Here is a 19,863-nt window from a genome sequence, read left to right as displayed (position 1 = left end):
TACACAGAAATAGTTTATATATTAGTATATAAGTGAGATTGGTAAATACTCTGTCATTAATTTATCGATGTGTACATATCTATATAAAAGAAGATAAAATTATATATAATCAGACGATACGAATGGTAAGATTTTAAACAACGTGAAAGAGAGGAATAAATGTTGAAGGATGGTAGAAAGATGGGATGAAAGGAATATTGAAACTGAGTTGAATCGTGCATATGTATATATATGTATACGTATATAAGTTTTGCGAGAAGTGATTTACTTCTTGGTAATACATAGAAATAATTCGGAGGAGGCATATAACACCCCCGTAAGAAGAAAGCAGAAGCAGTGGGCGTCTGTTCCGTCGCTGAGACTAAGCAGACGATATCGTTTGGAAAGAGGTCTCAAAAACAAGCTAACAGAAGAATTGTCACAGTATAGTAGATCTTTCGATCTGGACACTTGGTTAAAGTGTTCAATAAAAAAGAATATATATATATATGTATACATATATGTATATATATATATATATCAGAAAGCATTACGGTACTTTAATTTTTCTATCTATGATTATTGAAATTGGCGATCATGAAAGTGTTTTAAAGTAAGTCAAAAATTAAGAAAATAAAAATAAAGAAAAGAACATTAATTCATTGCGTAACTCTTATAGCAATGATCCAATTATACGAATTACGCAATAAATTAATTTTCATTTATTTTAATTTTTGTCATACAATTATAAAGCTTTCATAATCATCTGTACAATTGTCAGGATTGAAATAATTCTCTGCGTATTTTTTTCTTTCTTTTTTTTTCATTTTTCTAATTTTTAATATTTATTCGAATAGAAGAAGAAACAAGATGAGTAGTAGTAGTTTAACGAGAAGGTGAACTTAGCTTTCACGTTTTTTTGCTTTCTTCATGCAGGATCGTTTCTGTAAATATGGGTCTCAAAAATCATAAAAGTTTTAATGATATGCAATAAAGTAAAAAATTCTTACCGAATAATCTAATTCTTTCTAAGCTCAGAAAAAAGATGTAGAAAATGGAGATAACACGTTTTACTGATAATCGATTTTGAAAATTCATTTTCCATGAATATTCGAGCGCCTATTTGATAGTTTTCCTATGTCCTTCAATGAAGATAATGGGAATATCCTTTTTATCGTATTTTTCATTTTCTCTTCTTTTCTTTTTTATAATGTTATTTCTTTTTATTTTTTATTTTTTATTTTTTTTTTGTAAGGAATTATCGGAAAGAAGAAAATATTCTTTTGTCATTTTGTCAGAAAATATTTGTAGATAGACCCATTAATATTAATTTATCAATATCCGTTTCAAAATGGTATTTGTAATGATCACTTAAAATCTATAGTAAGCTACCGACTTTTTAACGAATTTTGAAGCATTGTAAGCATGTCAGATCTTATTAAACTTAGATCCATTTGACGTAACGTAAATAATGAAACCCTAATAAAATTTTGAATAGGCAATTGTAGTCGTCGACCTGCCAGAAAATATTTTCTAGAAAGTACTACTACCATTGTAGGGATTTTTACTTTATAATCCTCAAACAATGGTTTTATGTGTTTATTATTTCGAGGATTTTACAGTAGCAGTAACATGACCTTATCTTAAAATGCCTTTTAAATTTAATATATAGTAGTTATTCTTTCAGATACTTTTACATACACAATGTGCTCCAATATAAAATGAATCGAATTAATATCCTTGCTACTAGAAATAAAAAAAAAAGTGAAATCTTACGGGAAAAAAATGTAGTTCAGAATATATAAAAGTATTTTATTAGCATGATCGTAAAAAGCACGACGAAACGCATGACTCGCTGTGAGTAACGTTTTCGATAAAATCGCAAATTGAAAAATGAAAGGAACGTTATAACCTCTGCTTTATTTATATATATATATATATATATATATATATACACATACATACACATACGAACGCATGCACATACATTCCAATATATATATATAGGTATATATAAAAAAGCAAAGGCCAAAAAAAAGGGAAAAAAAGCAACGGTGGACAATGGAATTATTTGACAAATATTTTAGCCAGGTTGCAGCATCTGTTAAACGTTTATTTTCCATTTTGTCGGTGCACGCACACAGAGAAAACGCTTTGGTGGAACGGCTGGTGAAATAATCAACGAAAATCAATTACCATTTACAATCTGCATCTAACTATCGGCGAAGCTATCTCACAGTATTTGTGTACGTTCTCCGCCACCACCGCTGCCGCCGCCGTCGTTCCCTCCCCGTCACCCTCCCTATCGCCCCATGAAATATAATATTGAGATATTTAGGAGGACGATGTGTTTTTGCGCGAGCCGTTTTATCCACGAAAATAATCAGTACGATTTTATTTCAATAACTACTAATCAAACGTTTTTTTATACTTAACGAAATTCCATTTTTAAATATTTTGATATGTAATGAAAGTACAAGAGCAATGTAATCGTTATACAATCCACATTAATTTTTAAAGGATAAAAGCCCTGTCACATAGAAGAGTACATAAGTACGTGTGTGTGTGTGTATGTGTGTGTATGTGTATGTATACATATATACATACATACACGCATTCATACATAAATAAGTCGATAGAGAGGAAATCGTCTTATAGATAGAGGAGATAACTTTGGTACCTTAACAAATTTGATTTTGCAGGATGTGGCAAATGATTTTCAACGTAAAGAAAGACTTAAGATAATATTGAATATTTTATCTGTAAACATCGAAGAGATGTCAAAGATCTCGAAGAGTTCGTAACTCGTTGACTAGAATGTCCAAAAGGTAGAGAAGAAGTATTATAAGGGAACATTGAAATATTTCTTTTTGGTTCGTGTGAAAATGATTTCGCGGAAATGTATTTTCCATCGGGAAAATATGTTTTGAAGGACACGAGACAGATTAGAGGAATAATGTTTCACACGAATTTTCTCTTTACATGCGCGTGCGTGTGGGTGTGTGTCTGTGACAGATAGGGAGAGAGAGAGAAAGAGAGAGAGATAATTTCCAGACGTGAATATGTGTGTGGTCTTAATGTTTACGGATTGATGAGAAAGAGAAGGAGAGAGAGAGAGAGAGAGAGAGAGAGGGAGAGAGAGAGAGAGAAAGAGGAAGAGACAGAGAAATTGAGGATTTTTTGAAACAACCGCAAAAGAAGAAGAAAATAAAGAAGAAAACAAACCAAGGAAAAGAAAGGGAAATTCTGATAGTAAACACTAAAGAAAGAAGAAAGAAAGGAAAAAAGAAAGGAAAAGTAAAAAAAAGAGAAAAACTTCTTTCTCGCGTTGGTAATTTGATTCCCGCGATATTCGACATCTGCCCTTGAGAACTAGAAAGCTAAGAAGTAGGTATAGTATATATATATATCTGAAAAGGGTCGTCCCAGTGCATGGTTTTCTGGTGTCGAAATATTACCAGACGCTTTTCAACCAACGGCCTAGTGAAGTAGTCAAGAAAGAGAGAAAGAGTATACCACGCTACCACTTGAAAAGTGTCAGATTAAAGTGGCTGCTAAAGAATTTCGATGAATTTACGATTACCCATCTATAAATCTTAAACGAGAAAAAGCCGTTTATAATTATAGCACAAATTTTTACCATTTTTTCTTTTCCCCTTCTTTTTCGTTTTGTTTTTGTTTTTTTCTTCTTTTTCTGTTTTCGTTTTGATTCTTTTTTACTTTTTTATTTTTTTATTTTTTTTATTCTTTTTTATACTAAGACGTCAAACAATTTGTCAAAGCACACTTGGGTGATAAGAAATTCGAGTACATCTCTCTTTTAAAACGGAAGAACGCCATAGTATGTTTATTTCTTAAACAAAACGTCATCTCTTCTTTCATTCGTGTTATCGCACGATCGTGAAAACGAGAGAGAGAGAGAGAGAGAGAGAGGATATGCCATTAAAAAATTAATAAGTATTGCACACGCATACACACACGAACACACGCACAAAACTACAAGTATATAAAAATATGGGATACATATTTTTTTCCTCGTCGAACATTATTTATTTACAATTTAGTTAAAATCCGATCGAGAGATTGAACTTATTGTATAAATTCGTTTTAAATATTTGTATACATAGGTACGTATATGTGTATTATGGCGTAGTCATTGATATAACAATGAAAAAGTGAGTGAGATGAGAAAGGAAAGTGGTCTGCAAAGACGTTTTTGAGAGAACACGAGAGATGGAGATAGATAGATATAGATATATATGGATAGATAGATAGAGAGAGAGAGAGAGAGAGAGAGAGAGAGAGAGAGAGAGAGAGAGGAAGAGGGAGAGAGAGAAAGAGGGTGCTCGCGATTGAAGCAAAGAGGTGCTCGAGTGGGTGTGTCTGCCTGATGGAGCTCGAAACTAAATTAACCACCCCGCCCGGGGCTCGTGATCTCGTCGCAACCTCATCTCCTCGTCCATTATATTTGTCTTTGTATGCTAAACATTTGCGAGATTATACGAGCCACTCTCCACTGGCAAGTGTTCTTTCTCTCTCTCTCTCTCTTTTTTTCCTTCTCTGTCTTTCTCTCTTCCTCTTCTTCTCTTCTGATCCGTTTCTTTTTCGATTTTCCCAGCTTTTGAGTTATCGCGACGATCCTCGAAAATATTAATAAGGAGAGAGAAAGAGAGAGAGAGAAATAATAATAATAATAATAATAATAATAATAATAATAATAATAATAATAATAATAATAATAATAATAATAATAATAATAATAATAATAATAATAATAATAATAATAATAATAATAATAATAATAATAATAATAATAATAATAATAATAATAATAATAATAATAATAATAATAATAATAATAATAGAAATTGTATCTATACGGAAATATTTTCATAATGTTATTTCTCACATTGTCCAAAAAGCAATTGCGATAAGATAGAAATCATATAATAGAGATTAGAGATTTTCTTCGCTTTAAATAGTTTACCTATAAATAGTACGTAGTATAGTAGCAGATTGTGAATTGGAAAATGTAGATAAACTTGGAGATATTATATATATATATATGTATGTATGTATGCGTGTACGTACGTATATATACATATGCGTCATCATACACACACGTAGAGAGAGAGAGAGAGAAAGAGAGAGAGATATGATACAAAGAAATGTGTATTGCGTTTTCGAAAGTAATCATGATTGCGTCTGATATACAATCTTATGCGTTTTTTTATTTTTTTTTTTATTTTTTCATTCGCTTTTCTCTTTTCTTTATTTGCTTTTCTTTTCTTTCCTTTTATTTTTTTAACTAGTCTACTAAGAATAGAGAAATCCAATGAGAGAGAGAGAGAGAGAGTCTTTATATTATAACGTCATCGGAAAAAGGATAGGATGAAAAGATCCGTTGAAGAAGTGCGAATGTCGGCACGTTTATTCCTAGGTGTCATACTGTCTGCACAGCGTCATAAATCGATAAGCTCGCTTTTACCGTGCTCGTTCCTTATCGATAACGACGTACCGCATTCATGTTATCGAATGTGCCGCCTTACATGTCGTCTTTTTATTTTCTTTTTTCTTTTTTTTCCTATTTTATTTCTTTTCTTTTATTTCTCTGTTTTTTCTTTTTTTTTTCCTTTTCCTTGTTTTTTCCTTTTTGTATACCAAGCAAAGTGACATTATCTATTATTAAATTCAATGTATCCGTGTAATAGCAAAGCGAGAAAAACTTTCTATATAATTCTGCGAAAATTAATACAGGCTTAATAACAATGTTCATTTTAAATCCTTTCGCTCTTTTTATATATTTAGGTATTGAATATGTAGGTATTGAAGAGATAGATATTTTTACAGGTATATATATATATATATATATATATACGTATATATATATATATATATACCTGTAAAAATATCTATCTCTTCAATAATATATATATATATAATATATATATAATAATATATATATATATATATATAATATAGATAGATAGATAGATGGATAGATAGATCTTATACGTGTTTACCAAATCGATAATTATATGTAAGTGTTCATTACTCAACTCGTACGATCGTCTTACGACGACCAGTCCGCAAGTGTCATTTCTTCGATCGTAAAGCGATAACAGTGGCGTGAACTGTTAGTCATGATGCCGCGAGAGAAGATAAATGAGTGTATACATAATCTTGAAATAACTTTGCGAATGAAAACATTTGTTACATGAAAGGTAGCTCTCACGTATAATGTAACGAAAATTTACTCGACTCGACATGAATCGATCGAGACCTCGGGAAAAATAAAAAAAACGAAAGAGAGAAAGAGACAGAATGAAAGAAAAAGAATGAATGATAGAGAGAGAGAGAAAGAAAGAGAGACAGAGTGAAAGAGAAAGAATGAATGATAGAGAAAGAAAGAGAGAGAGAGAGAGAGAGAGAGAGACAGTCGAGTGGTGTAGATGCTACCAGAGACGTCTTATCTCTTCATGCACAGCAGTCGTGTCGGCAGATTTCAAAAGGAATGGACGCTGATAAATCGAGTGGGTCCTTAAAGAAAATTAATTACAGATAAGGCGTTTAGAATCTCGCGCGACACGACACGATACGACACAACATGACATAACGTTCACGGTTTACGCGAATAAAGAGAGATATTATGGTTGGAAATAATTTCTTAAATGGAAAAAAGATAAGAAGAGAATAGAATTGCCGTCATCGACTTCTACGATCATTCGCAAAATAAACCCGTTTCGTAGTAAAACGCGTAAGCTTAAACCTCCGTCGCTCTTCACTTATCTATCAAGGATTCGAGATAAGCCATACGATTCCTGGACAAGATTCGAAACGTCGCTTTTAGAATACGAGATAGTTAACAATGGAAATACCAACGGTTATATATTTCCATTTAATTTCTACGTTACTGATTATCGAACATACAATTTGGACTATCTTTATCTATCTCTCTCTTTCTCTTTATTTTTCTCTCTGATTGGTTAATATCTTACATTTACATCAACTTCAATGAGAATCTCATACAGGAGTCCTAATATGTGACTAGTTGAGACGGAAAAGAAAAATACGGTCTAATTAAAAAAAAAAGAAAGAAAAAAATGAAATAAAAATATAAGGTGAATAAATAAGTAAATAGACGTTCATACGATATTTTGTTTACATCTTCGTTGTATAGTAAAAAATATATATGAGTAAGTAAGTAAGTAAGTAAGTAAGTATATTGACGTTCTCTTCCTAAGATAAAGCGAAAGAGCAGGGATAGAGTTATCCTCTTTAGGAGTCGACAATTGAGTAAGAGAGAGAGAGAGAGAAAAAGAGAAAGAGAAAGAGATAGACGCAGGAGCACGGACGGGTAAGCGTCGCGACGCCCCGAGGGGCACCCAGAGCCAGAAGCTCCGCCCCTGTGGAAGTCGAGCGCCAACCGGACCGCAGAAGTTGAAGGTGCGGTAGGAGGGGCCACCGTGTCGCCTCCAAGGACAGGTAGTCGACGATGAAGCCGTACGACTTCCGCCACGCTCAACCAAACTTTAGTATCGCTTCGACCCTTGTACTAGAGAGACTTCTTATTTCTTCTCGTTTTATCAATTTTTTTCTGCTATTTATTCCGTCTCGTTCATCCGCTCTCTCTCACTTTCCGTCTTCCTCTTACACTCTCACCATCACTCTCTCTACATACGTCTTTCCCTTTTTCTAATTCTCTTGTATATTTGCATAAATATATATATATATACATATATATATATGTGTGTGTGTATGTATATATCTATGTATGTATATGCATATACAAACGTAGAGCCAAAAGACAGTGCATACATATTAAACTTGGTGTCACGTATAATTGGATGGGCACTAACAATGTGACTTTCACTTGACTCTGAGAAAAAGAAAAACAATATCTGAGAAAAAAAAATAAAGGGATATATCAGAGTGTAAGAGTGATTAATAGAAGAACGTGAGGATTTTCAATATTATTGTCAGAGAGAAAATACAAGGAGGAGATAAAGAGAAGAATTTACTTTGAGAAAATTGTTATCAATAATGGAGACTAAAATGGAACCTCTTACGCCACCGCATACACCACCGTCGGTGGACAGATCGATGCAGCATCATCTTCAAATGACCTCTACAGTACCATCGCCCCGTTGGATCAGGTCGCAACAGATGTCCAATAGATTTGTTCATCATCATCAACAACAGCAACAACAGCAACAGCACGTGCAGTCGACTCAGCAAAATATTGGTGGTTATCAAGCAACAACTTTTTTGGACAATTGGCTAAGAGGTGCAGCTTTGTTAGCTGTTAGAGGATGTTGTCCGCAAAGTTCGCCTCATTATCATCATCATCATCATCATCATCATCATCCCCATCAACAACAACATCAACATCATCATCAAACTCATCAAGCTTTACATCCACCACTTCCGGTACAACCACCGGCGCCCTTTCTCACGCGAAAATTGCCTGGGCAACGACCGAAGAAACAATTCATTTGTAAATTTTGTAATCGACAATTTACCAAGAGTTATAATTTATTGATACACGAACGTACGCACACTGACGAGAGACCGTACTCGTGCGATATTTGCGGGAAAGCATTCCGCAGACAGGATCATCTTAGGGATCATCGGTAAGTTTCTTGTCGGTTTTTATAATCTCCGATATCTCTTTTATATACAGATTACACACACCTGTACACACACACGCGCGCGCGTGTACACACACATACATACACATATATTTATATAATTTACAGATAATAAAAAAATTTTTATAAGGATCACTTCAATTATAAAATAAAATATGTATTCGAAATTAATTTGTAGACATTAAAAATAAATCATATAACATTCAATTCTTATCGCGCAATGTAAGTCTTTTTTTCTCGATCTAACTCGAAGAAATTCTGTTTGAATTATTCGTCTATAGATATATACACAGCAAGGAGAAACCATTCAAATGTGCGGAATGCGGAAAAGGATTTTGTCAGAGCAGAACATTAGCAGTTCATAAGATTCTACATATGGAGGAATCGCCCCACAAATGTCCGGTCTGTGGGAAAAGTTTTAATCAGAAGAGCAATCTGAAGACGCATCTGTTGACGCACACTGACGTTCCTCAGGATCTTAGGATCGAGAGCACAGTTTATGGAGATTCGAGAGTAACAAGTTCAGCTACGACCGTTAGACAAATGGCTGAAAGAATAGGAACCCTTAGATCAAATCAAAGGAGCAGTACAGCACCTCCGAAACTTGGATTTAGTATAGAAGATATAATGAGACGTTAAGATATACATACGTATATTGTTATTCGTTAGATAATTACGTATCTCTCGTTTCTTCTTTTCGTTACGTTATGAAAGGAGATCGAGTTTATTTATAATTTCAGTGTTTTTCTTTTTTTTTTTTTTTTTTTTTTTTTGTTGAATTTATTAGACCGATCGAATTTGACATATACATGCGTACGAAGAGAAAAAGTATCACGTTGTACTCGACGTCGTTTGTAAATAGATTCCTAATCGTATAGATAAAACGTATTCTGCATTTATTCTTGTCTTGAATGTACAACTGTGTAGCGGGAAACGGGAGGAGGTTAGAGCAGGCGGCAGAAGAGAGAATAAATGTTATATATGAATATATATGTTCACATATAAGTAGCAAGACAGTATTAATTGACAAACTAAAGATATTAGACAGTCGATACGATTTATAAAAGTCGATTAGTTTAGCGAAATCGAAATGTTTATTCATAGTATTATTAATTCTTGATATGGAGAGAAAGAGAAAGAGAGAGAGAAATAGAAATAGAGAGAGAGAAGAGAGAGAGAGAGACGAGAGACGTGAACCATATGTATCGAGTTTTCATTTAAACTCATGTAAATATTGACATTGTATATATGTATGTTAGTGTTAGTTCGATAGATTACACATTATATTACTATTATATTATTAAATGTTTAGGGCCAATCATATAATAGAAAAGTCATCGGATAATTATTTACTACTACGTAATTCAATCGATATTCGTTGTGTATGTATGTATGTATGTATATGTACGTACGGGGTTGTGTTTGATAATCATAGAGGAGTAAGATACTATAGGTATTTTTATCAATAATAACGATGTCATACGTAATATTTGGTGAACAGTCATCGTTCTTCGTAATTTTAAGCGGGATCAAAATTTAGACGTTAAGTAAAATCTTTCGAAAAGTAAGTTAACTCAATCCTAATTTACTAATATTTAAATTCAAATCGATAACTCTTGCGTATTTGCGTATTTACGATGTACGTTACATGTATTGATAAACATTGCGTAGTAAGATACTATGGCAAGTTTATCAAGAATGTCAGTGTAATCTTTGAGTCAGTCATCATTCTACGGAAAGTTAGGACAGATCAAAATTTAGGATGCTGTTAAGACCAAGGCGTCAAAGTAATTGCTCGATCCTAAAATGGACATGCAACGATCTCTATCTCTTAGAATAGAAGCTACATAAGACGTTTCCTGTTGGTTGTATCGAAGGCGTTAATCGAGTTTCCTTTAGGAGGTATATTTTTTTCTCTTTCTCTCTATTTCACTGTTTTCCGTAAAATTAGGAATTCTCGATCAGATAAGAACCCGCGTAAAAGTGTGTGTGTGTGTGTGTGTGTGTGTATGTGTGAGAGAGAGAGAGAGAGAGAGAAAGAAAGAAAGAAAGAGAAAGAGAAAGATAGAAAAGGGACACCTCGTTGGTTATCTGTGTCTCACCTTTTCTTTTTCTTTTTTTTCTTCCCTTCCTGTCTTCTACAGTGACCTGTAAATTAGTCCCAAAGCTCGACCATTTCTTTTCTTTTAATCTAGGAAAGATAACTCTCTTTCTTTCTCTCTCTCTTTTAGACCACCCACGTATATTCTAAGCATATTACATATATATATTTAAGTAACCACGCGCGACTGGATTTGCTTATCTTCGATACAGGAGTCCTCTCATTTCTTTATCTCTTTCTTTTCTCTCTCTCTCTTTCTTTCTTTCTCTTCCTTTTTCTTCCTTTTTATTTTCTTTTCTTTTCTTTTCTAACTTAAAAAGGATCACGTGTAAGGATTTCTACTAAATGTATGTAGAGATAACTTATGTATTATTGTATATAATTAATTCCCTACGCTCTTTTTCTCGTCGCATTAATATTCGAAATATAATAGAAATAACGTTAGTCGTCACTTTGGGATCTTTATTAATTAAATCTCATCAAGTATTTAATAATATATATATATATATGTATATGTATATGTATATGTATATGTATATGTATATGTATATGTATATGTATATGTATATGTATATGTATATGTATATGTATATGTATATGTATATGTATATGTATATGTATATGTATATGTATATGTATATGTATATGTATATGTATATGTATATGTATATGTATATGTATATGTATATGTATATGTATATGTATATGTATATGTATATGTATATGTATATGTATATGTATATGTATGTACGTATGTATGTATGTACGTACGTATGAAAAGTTACAATTTACAAAGATCTCGATGTTATCGCGACGGTTATACCAAAAAATAAAAAAGAATAAAAAACAAAAAAACGAGGAAAAAGAAGAAAAAATAGAAAAAATAATAATTAGAAAAGAAAAGAGGTAAGAAAGGTGGAGGTGTATGACAAACATCGCTCTAGTCGAACGTAATGATATTTAAGACTGCTTGTTACTAATTAGAAGTAAAGAAGAAAGGAGAGAGAGAGAGAGAGAGAAAGAGAGAGAGAAAGAGGGAGGATGAGAAAGAAAAGGAAAACAAATGTTATTAATCATTGATCATATAATTAACTTCGATCTTTTTTTTTCATAATCCGATATCCTCCTACTCCTTATTTTACACTAAGAATTATTAATAATAATTAATAATTATTTGTAATTAATGAAAGAATTATAGAGAACGATTATAAAACGTGTTATATTATCTAAATTAAGTCGATTGAACTATAACGATTAGACAAAAGTGAAAATTTAATTTGTCTATACCGAACATATAAGAAAAGAATTATTTTTTTTTTTTAAATTATCTATTATTAGTAAGATATATAATTTATCATATATCTATAGATAGATAAATAATATTCGTCGTAAACTTTCATCCAGAAAGTTAGAAACTGATTGATTTATCTTTTAGCTTTTTTCCTTCGCCAATAACCAATATCAACAACAACACGTTTGAACCCACTAGTCTGCTAGTTAGTACTGTTTAACTTTGATTAATTTTCTCTCACCCTTCACAGACAATAAAGCCTGATGAAAAAGGAAACAAACAAGGATCCTATCACTCTTTCTCTCTCTCTCTTTCTCTCTCTTTCTCTCTGATTTTATCCCTCTCTCTACCATGTTACTTTATCCATCCCTTCTGTAGACAGTATCGTAAAAGGTTTACTTTCTAATACTCCCTCTCTCTCTCTTTCTCTCTCTCTGTCTCCGTCTCCGTCTTTCTTATATTTATCCCCTAACAATTTCGAAATAAATTAACGACGTGCGACATACGATTTGTTGTTTTTCGTGCCATTTTAGAAATCTTCGGAATTAGACAATTTATTATTCCGCTTTAGCAAACATTTCTAATGAGTTTAATAGAATATATATAATAATATATATTAAGTAATATATATTGGAGGTATGTAATTATAGATTATTAGGAAGTTGTTTAGAAATGTTCAAACTTTAAAAGAAATAAGAAAATCTTTTTTAATTCATCTCAAGAGATGCAGTAGGTGAAGTGTTAAGAAAATAGAGAATAGCAGATAAGAAGAATACGAAAAAAAAGATAAAAGATCCTTAGAGGTTTTATTACTATTTAACTTTTCTTTTCTCTCTCTCTCTCTCTCTCTCTCTCTCTCTTTCTCTCTGTCTATCTCTTACTGTTTTTCCTATGTTTATCTTCTAACAATTCGAAAATAAATAAACGACCTACAACGTACGATTTGTTATTTTTCGTGCCGCTTTAGAAATCGTTCGAATTAGAAGACTTTTCGTTCTGCCCCAACAAACGTTTCTATTCAATTTAATAATGTGTATATATATATATATATATATATTAGAAGTATATAATTGTAGGTTGCCAAAGAATGATTAGAAAGGATCAATGATTAAAAGAAATTAGAAAATCTTGTTTAATTCATTGCAAGGGACGCAGTAGCTAAAGGGACGCAGTTAGGAAAGATAAGAATAGCAGCTGAAAAGAAAATGAAAAGATGATAAAAAGAAGACAAGAAAAGAGACTCGAAGGTAAAAGATCCTTAAATGCATTTTACTCTGTTTTTTCTCATTATTAAGAAGGGCTCTTTTGGTCTTGTCTACAATGATTATAGAATTATGATGCTCACAATTGTTTTCTTTTTTTTTATTACATTATATTTCAAAGTGTATTAAGAAAGTAATTATTTTTTTGTAATTTAAAATATATATACATATATAAGAGACATATACATATATAAGAGACATATACATACATAAGAGAGCGACTTAATCAACGTCAATGAGAAATGCTTTTGATGTAAAAACTTGTTAGTACCAAAGGTTTATCATAGGAAAATGAAAGTAGTTAAGGGTATTCGTTTGATGTTATACCTATATCTACACACCAACCAAAAAAAAAATATATATATATACATACATGCATGCGTACATGTCTATATTCATATAGAGGTTATCGTCGAATAGATAAAAATAAATCTCTCGCTGTTAAAAGTTTCGTCGATTTGCAAATTTCTAACGAGGTTTCTTGTTAGTGATACTTATCTCTTAATAGTCGATCCAATACGTATCAGAGATTGATCTCCCTTTCGTAAGGACATTTGGTAACATAACTGGTACTTAAATTGGTAGACAGACATCTGTTGTTTTTTAATGGATCGATATCATCCTCATCGTCATTGTTTAAGGAATAGGTATTTACTTATCTAATCGTTATTTAAAGCGAAAATAAATCGTTGGAGTTGTATACAATATTACGCGATTATTAAATTTTACGGATTTAAAAAAAAAAAAAAGAAAAACAAAATTAGAAAAAAAGAATTAGAAAGAAGGGTCTGTGTGTTATGATTTCGACAAGTTTTCGTAAAGCAAGAAATGTTGTTTTTTTCCTTGTTGTTTTATTATATAGTTGAAATGTTTGTGTGGGAGCCAGGACGGTAGAGAATGTCTATGCTGCGAGGTCCCGTACTGAGTCCACCCTCGAGGCCCTAAAACGTTAACCGCAGATTGCCCCGAACGGATTAGATCGCACGGTTAGTCTGAAGTTCACGGTGGTGATCCTATAGTTCAACAGAAGATGAAGATGAAGATGAAGATGAAGATGAAGATGAAGAAGAAGAGGAAGAAGAAGAAGAAGGAGAGGAAGAAGGAGAAGAAGAAGATGATGATGATGAAGAAGGAGAAGAAGAAGGAGAAGAAGAAGAAACGGGGTAGTTGAGTTCGACGAAGAGTCCTCGCGAGAGGGGAGAGAGCTCACGCTTTTTTTGCACGCACCTACCCTATTATTAGGGCGTGAGCCTTATCTAAAGGGTCATAGGGCCGAGTGCGACCTCGAGAGTCTCTCACAGAGAGCGAGAGAAAGAAAGAAAGAGAGAGAGAGAGAGAGAGAGAGAGAGAGAGAGAGAGAAAGAGAGAGATGGAGAGACTAATCCTCGTCCTCCCGAATTCCAGGAGTCTTTGTGACCAATATCCAACGAAGAATGCAGGCACTTATACACATGTAACGTGTTAGGCAGGTTCTTAAGTATATAAATCCTGTGAATTTTGACGGTAAATTTAAAAATATTTAGCACGTGAAATTTCGTATCGTTTACTTCTTTCCTTCATTCCTTCCTTCTTTCTTTCTCCCTTTCTTCCTTTCTTTCTTGATTTCTTGATTTCTTGATTTCGACGAAATCGCTTTGATTAACAAAAGCCGATAGCCTCTTAATAGCCAGTGATTTCGTAAGAAACACCACTGATCTTTGTCTAGGATCAGTCAAAAGAGAGCTGGAGAGAGAGAGAGAAAGAGAGAAAGATAAAGGTCCTTTTTAAACCGACTATTAAGCGTCTTTCGTTTCATTCGACGGAATCGATTTTTATTTTTTTTATTTTTTGTTTTCTGATTTATTGACTCTTAATCGAATTTTTTAGTTAAGCGAGACATCCTTTAAAAGATGAAACGAGACAAGAAGAAGAAAAAGAAGAAGAAGACGAATTTCTAGGAGAAATTAAGAAGTACGCGACAGAGACGAGAAAGTGAGGTTATTTTTTAGGAAGACGCGCCCCAAAAGATAGGTCTCCATGAGAAGACGTGGTCTGTGGTTAAGGCGGTACGCGGACCGTTGGCTTTTTTCCTTTCTTTTTTTTTTGCTTTTCTTTTTCTTTCTTTCTTTCTTTTTTTTTGTTTTAGTCTTACTTTTCTCTTTTCTTTTTCTATCTTCTTTTTTTTTTCCTTTTTCTGGGACCGACGATTAAGTAAACCACCTAGCCACGGTGTATACAGAGTGCTCATATTGTAGAAATACACTCTAGCCCTGCTATTAGTTAGTAGTACTATTTTAACTCTTGGAACGTAGGAACGCGGCTATATAAGAATGAAGAGGATGGGTAAAACGAAATAGATGAAGGAAGAAAGAAAGAAAGAAAGAAAGAAAGAAAAAAAGAAAAGAAATAAAAATAAAAATACAATAAGAACGAAGGAACAGTCGGGTCCACCCTTTTAAACGCCGCTAATTCGCGACCAACTCAGACACCGGTTTACCTCCTTTTGCCTCCGTTTTTGGGGAAAAAAAAAAGAAATGCAAAAAAAAAAACAGAAAAAAAGAAGAGAAAAGGTAAGAAAGAGTTGTAAACGAGAAGGAAGAATTTCTCTTGGTTTCTAGTTTATCGTTTCTTAGATAAAAGTCTCAATTATTTTAAACACATATTTTATATATATATACCTTTGAGAAATAAAAATGTTACTATTATATTGCGTGAACATTCTTAGTTCATATTTACAACGGTCGATATGTTATCGACAGTGCGCAGCGCCAACGAACCATGTAGTTTTTAATTCTTTCAGTGTCGCTCCTGTCTCATACCCACGATCAGTTTCGTTCAGTAGGATATCCATCAAGTGCTGCTATCTCGTGAGTATAAATATTTTGAATTTTAAGCTTTTCGTTATGTGTATTTTTATAATCATTGTTATTGATTATAAAAAAATTATTAGACTCAAAAAAGGCAAATCAATTCGTTTAACCAATCACTTTTATCGATTATATATATATATATATATATTTATACGTATATTGGACAAATGAAAACTTTTGTAGAGAAAATTGGTATAATTAGAGTGATCGATTAAAGGAATTGATAGATATCTTAAAAGGATCAATCGATTGGAATTTGATAATATAGAACGAAACTATATATATATATACACACATACACAAATATATACCTGTTACACCAAGGACGAAATGAAAAAGTCGTGAGATACAGTTGGTTCGACGGCGGAACGCGTAAATCCTATTTGGCCCGTGCCGGTAACCACGGATTACGGGCTCATAATTCACCGCGACCTAAGACAGTGATTGTCAGTTTGTCTGGTCGTTACGAGGACCGAAAGTTCGAGGAGTCCAAGTGGAATGGATCATTATCCGAGAGCGGTGATAATCGATTTTCTGACGGGCTCATTCTTTGCCGTAGAACCGAATGTGATTCGAGAGTATTGAAAATTCCAAAGGGGGAAAAGAAAAGGAATGAAAAGAAAAAAGAAGTAAGGTTAGGAATTTTGCGAGAAAATAAAACAAAACAACAAAAAACATAATCCTAGTATAGGTTACACGTCGATAACGAGAGAGAAGAAGATAGAGAAAAAAGGATAGAAATATGTAACAGTAGTGGAGGGATGATCGAAGTATTCAAAGTATATACATCTTGCGAATGTGGGTGGACTAGGGTGGAAGGAGGAGGAAGTGCCGAACGCGAGATGTAGAAGGAGGTGGTTATTGTTGTGATGGTGGTGATAGTGGTGGTGATGATGGTGGTGGTGGTGGTGGAAGAGGAGGAGAAAGAGGAGGTAAGAAAAGGCAAAGAGGGTTAGTTAGGCGCGTGGGGCCACGCGCGTTCCCACGCTTTCGAGAGGCATATCGCACCAGCCCTCTGTTTCGCTTCTTTCCGTACTATCCCCTCTCTCTTTCTTTCTTTCTCCTTCCCTCTCTCTCTTTCTTTTCGATCTTTTGCAAGAAGTCTTCGGAGTCTGCATGGCCAAGGCAACAACGTGTACTGGACCTTCTTACCGCACGTACACGCGTACCTATACTAACCGTGCGTCTTTATATATGTATTTTATAGGTTAAGTTCGTGTTCGTAAGCATCGTCTTTGAAACATATATATATATATATATATATATATATATATATATATACACACGTTTACGTACATATATATGTATGTACGTATACATAGATATATATATACACGTTTCTCTTCGGGCTCCTCCTGCTCTCCTCTTTCTTCATCGCCTAGCGTTGGCGGCGCGCTGACCTCTGACCTCCCATTACCGGCTCGACCGACCGACCGACGCGACTCGACCCCCTACGCCTATCTCTCTCTCTCTCTTTTTCTCTTTCTCTCTTTCATACATGCACACACATACATACACGTCATACCCCCGTTTTCCCTTCAACGATCTCTCCATACCTTACACTGATATTGTCGGTATGCGTCTATCTTTTTGCGAATAAACGATATGACGCTTTATTTTCTACTTATCTTTATTTTCTTTTTTTTTTATTTTTGTTTTCGTTTTTGCTCTTGTTTTTGTTTTCATTGTTTTTTTTTCTATTGCAGATAATATAAAAAACAGAGTAATATAACCTCTATTAATATATCTCTATTAATATACGATGGGGAATATTTCGTTCGAAATCATATCCGATAATTTCTAGATTAGAAATAATAATAGTTTAAGATCGGATATATATATATATATATATATATATATATATAGAGAGAGAGAGAGAGAGAGAGAGAAAGAGTGGTTATAGGATATGTCCGTTTAAATGTACGGTAGTGAAAGATGGATGAAGATGGTTGAATATGGTGGAAGGAAGTAAATGGAAAAATCGCATTATCGTGATTACCAACGCGAATGATTCTGTTTGTGCTCATTTACCGTCATTATCATCCGTTCTTCCAGGAGCAACCGTAGAATCAGCTTTCGTTCCTGGGGCAATTTGAAGCAACCTGGCGAATCCATTAGGTGGATTTCTCGGAGGCGAAAGGGGGCGTTAAACGGGTCGATGAGCAACGTCATCGCGGATCCGTTTCTTCTTGCTAACGACGCGACTTATTTTCGACGAGCCAAAGCCCACTAGCTTAAACTAACTTAGAACGAGATCATTCGAATCGTCTTAAGAGACACTGTGAGAATTAGGACGATGATTTATTCTACACAGAGAGAAAGAGAGAGAGAGAGATAGAGAGAGAGAGAGAGAGAGAGAGAGAGAGGAAGAGGGAGAGAAAGATTCGTTGATTGATAAATCGAAACAAAGTTGAGATCTCGACGAAAACGTTTATTTCTATCAGATAATTATATAATCTATGATTATGTATATATATATATATATATATATATATAATTGTTAAATACAATTATATATTGAACATATGACGTAGTAGTTTATTTATTTATAAAAAATATTCCATCGAAACTGAAATTTTTTTTGGCGATTTAGATACGCTATTTGATGCCTCTTATTATAATCTTGAATTTTAAATTATATCATTTTAATATAATTTATATTATATGTTAATGTTTCTCTAATTATACGTAATTTACGTATAATAATATATCGTTTATATAATTATTATATGTACAATATCGTACGTAAATATAACTGTGTCAGAGAGGGGTATAATTATATACATATATACATTGAATATATGACAAGTAGTTTAATTATTAATAAAGATATACTATTAAGAGTGCAATTAGTTACATGGATGTAGATACGTTATTAGACGTTTCTTATGAATTTAAGTATTAATTTATTTTATTTAGATATATTTCGTTCATACATTATACATAAAATATAACTATACCACAGAAAAGTTATAATTACATAGAAAATATATATGAAAGTAATTTATTTAGTTATAAACGTATTATACCGAATGCAATTTTCATCTTTCGATATAGATGAACAATTGGATGGTCTCGTATGACTTTAAATATTAATTTATTTCATTTAAATATATATTTCTATGATAATACCTTTATATATATTTTATTTTTTCGTCGCAATTATATATAACAGATATTAAACGATTAATAGAAAACTGAAGTTAGTTATTTTTAAAGGAAGATATTAATGAAAAATGTAAATAATTTTTCGTTGGTGGAAAAAAATAATTGTAAAACTCTTGACTGGACTTCTCTACGTGCGCAAATCTTTCTCTCGAAGGTCCCACCGTAGAGAAGGAGAGAGAAAGAGAGAGAAAGAGAGAGAGAGAGAGAGAGAGAGAGAGAGAGAGGAAGGTAAGAAGAGGAAGGTAAGAAGAGGGAAGAAGAGGGAGGGTACCACATCGCCAAAGAAGAGACGAAGCCGCACGGATATTCCCAAGAGCAAAAGCCTGCAACCGAGGTCACTCCTCCTCGTGGGAGGGCCCCCGGGCGCCGCATCGACTCCCCCGTCGCCTCGACCCGCCGCAAACGAACGAAAAACAAGACTTTATGGGGGCTACATCGGCGAGTATACGCGCGCTCGCGCGCGCGCGCCCGCGCGAACCACCTTCTTCTTCTTCTTCTTATTGTAGAAGAGGGAGGGAAAGAGAGAGAGAGATAGAGAGAGAGAGAGAGAGAGAGAGAGAGA

The 19,863-nt window shown here is 33.4% G+C and overlaps 2 protein-coding genes across 5 annotated transcripts; both read left to right on the top strand.

Annotated features, from left to right (window-relative positions):
- Positions 1-7,549: 7,549 nt before the first annotated feature.
- Positions 7,550-15,285, top strand: odd (odd skipped). Of its 4 annotated transcripts, none has more exons than XR_004840109.2 (3): positions 7,550-8,612; positions 8,912-10,532; positions 15,151-15,285. XR_004840109.2 is itself a non-coding variant. In XM_035880982.2 (2 exons), exons 1-2 carry the CDS (start codon positions 8,023-8,025, stop codon positions 9,267-9,269), a joined length of 948 nt encoding a protein of 315 aa, XP_035736875.1. In that variant the 5' UTR covers positions 7,550-8,022; the 3' UTR covers positions 9,270-11,123. The 4 variants fall into 4 exon arrangements, 1 of the variants encoding a protein (XP_035736875.1); XR_014982234.1 differs by lacking the exon at positions 15,151-15,285 and adding an exon at positions 14,171-14,780; XR_014982233.1 differs by lacking the exon at positions 15,151-15,285 and adding an exon at positions 14,147-14,780.
- A 15-nt stretch (positions 15,286-15,300) lies between these two features.
- On the top strand, positions 15,301-18,472 carry LOC118448120 (uncharacterized). The gene is made up of 3 exons (XM_085657109.1): positions 15,301-15,329; positions 16,486-16,767; positions 18,189-18,472. Exons 1-3 carry the CDS (start codon positions 15,301-15,303, stop codon positions 18,364-18,366), a joined length of 489 nt encoding a protein of 162 aa, XP_085513235.1. The 3' UTR covers positions 18,367-18,472.
- Positions 18,473-19,863: the final 1,391 nt, after the last annotated feature.

The sequence above is a fragment of the Vespa mandarinia genome, chromosome 5 (genome assembly GCF_050613455.1).
Source record: "Vespa mandarinia isolate Hongniang chromosome 5, ASM5061345v1, whole genome shotgun sequence".
NCBI classification, from domain to species: domain Eukaryota; kingdom Metazoa; phylum Arthropoda; class Insecta; order Hymenoptera; family Vespidae; genus Vespa; species Vespa mandarinia.
Note: the sequence above shows the minus strand (reverse complement) of the source record. Positions and strands in the feature narration are given on the sequence as shown.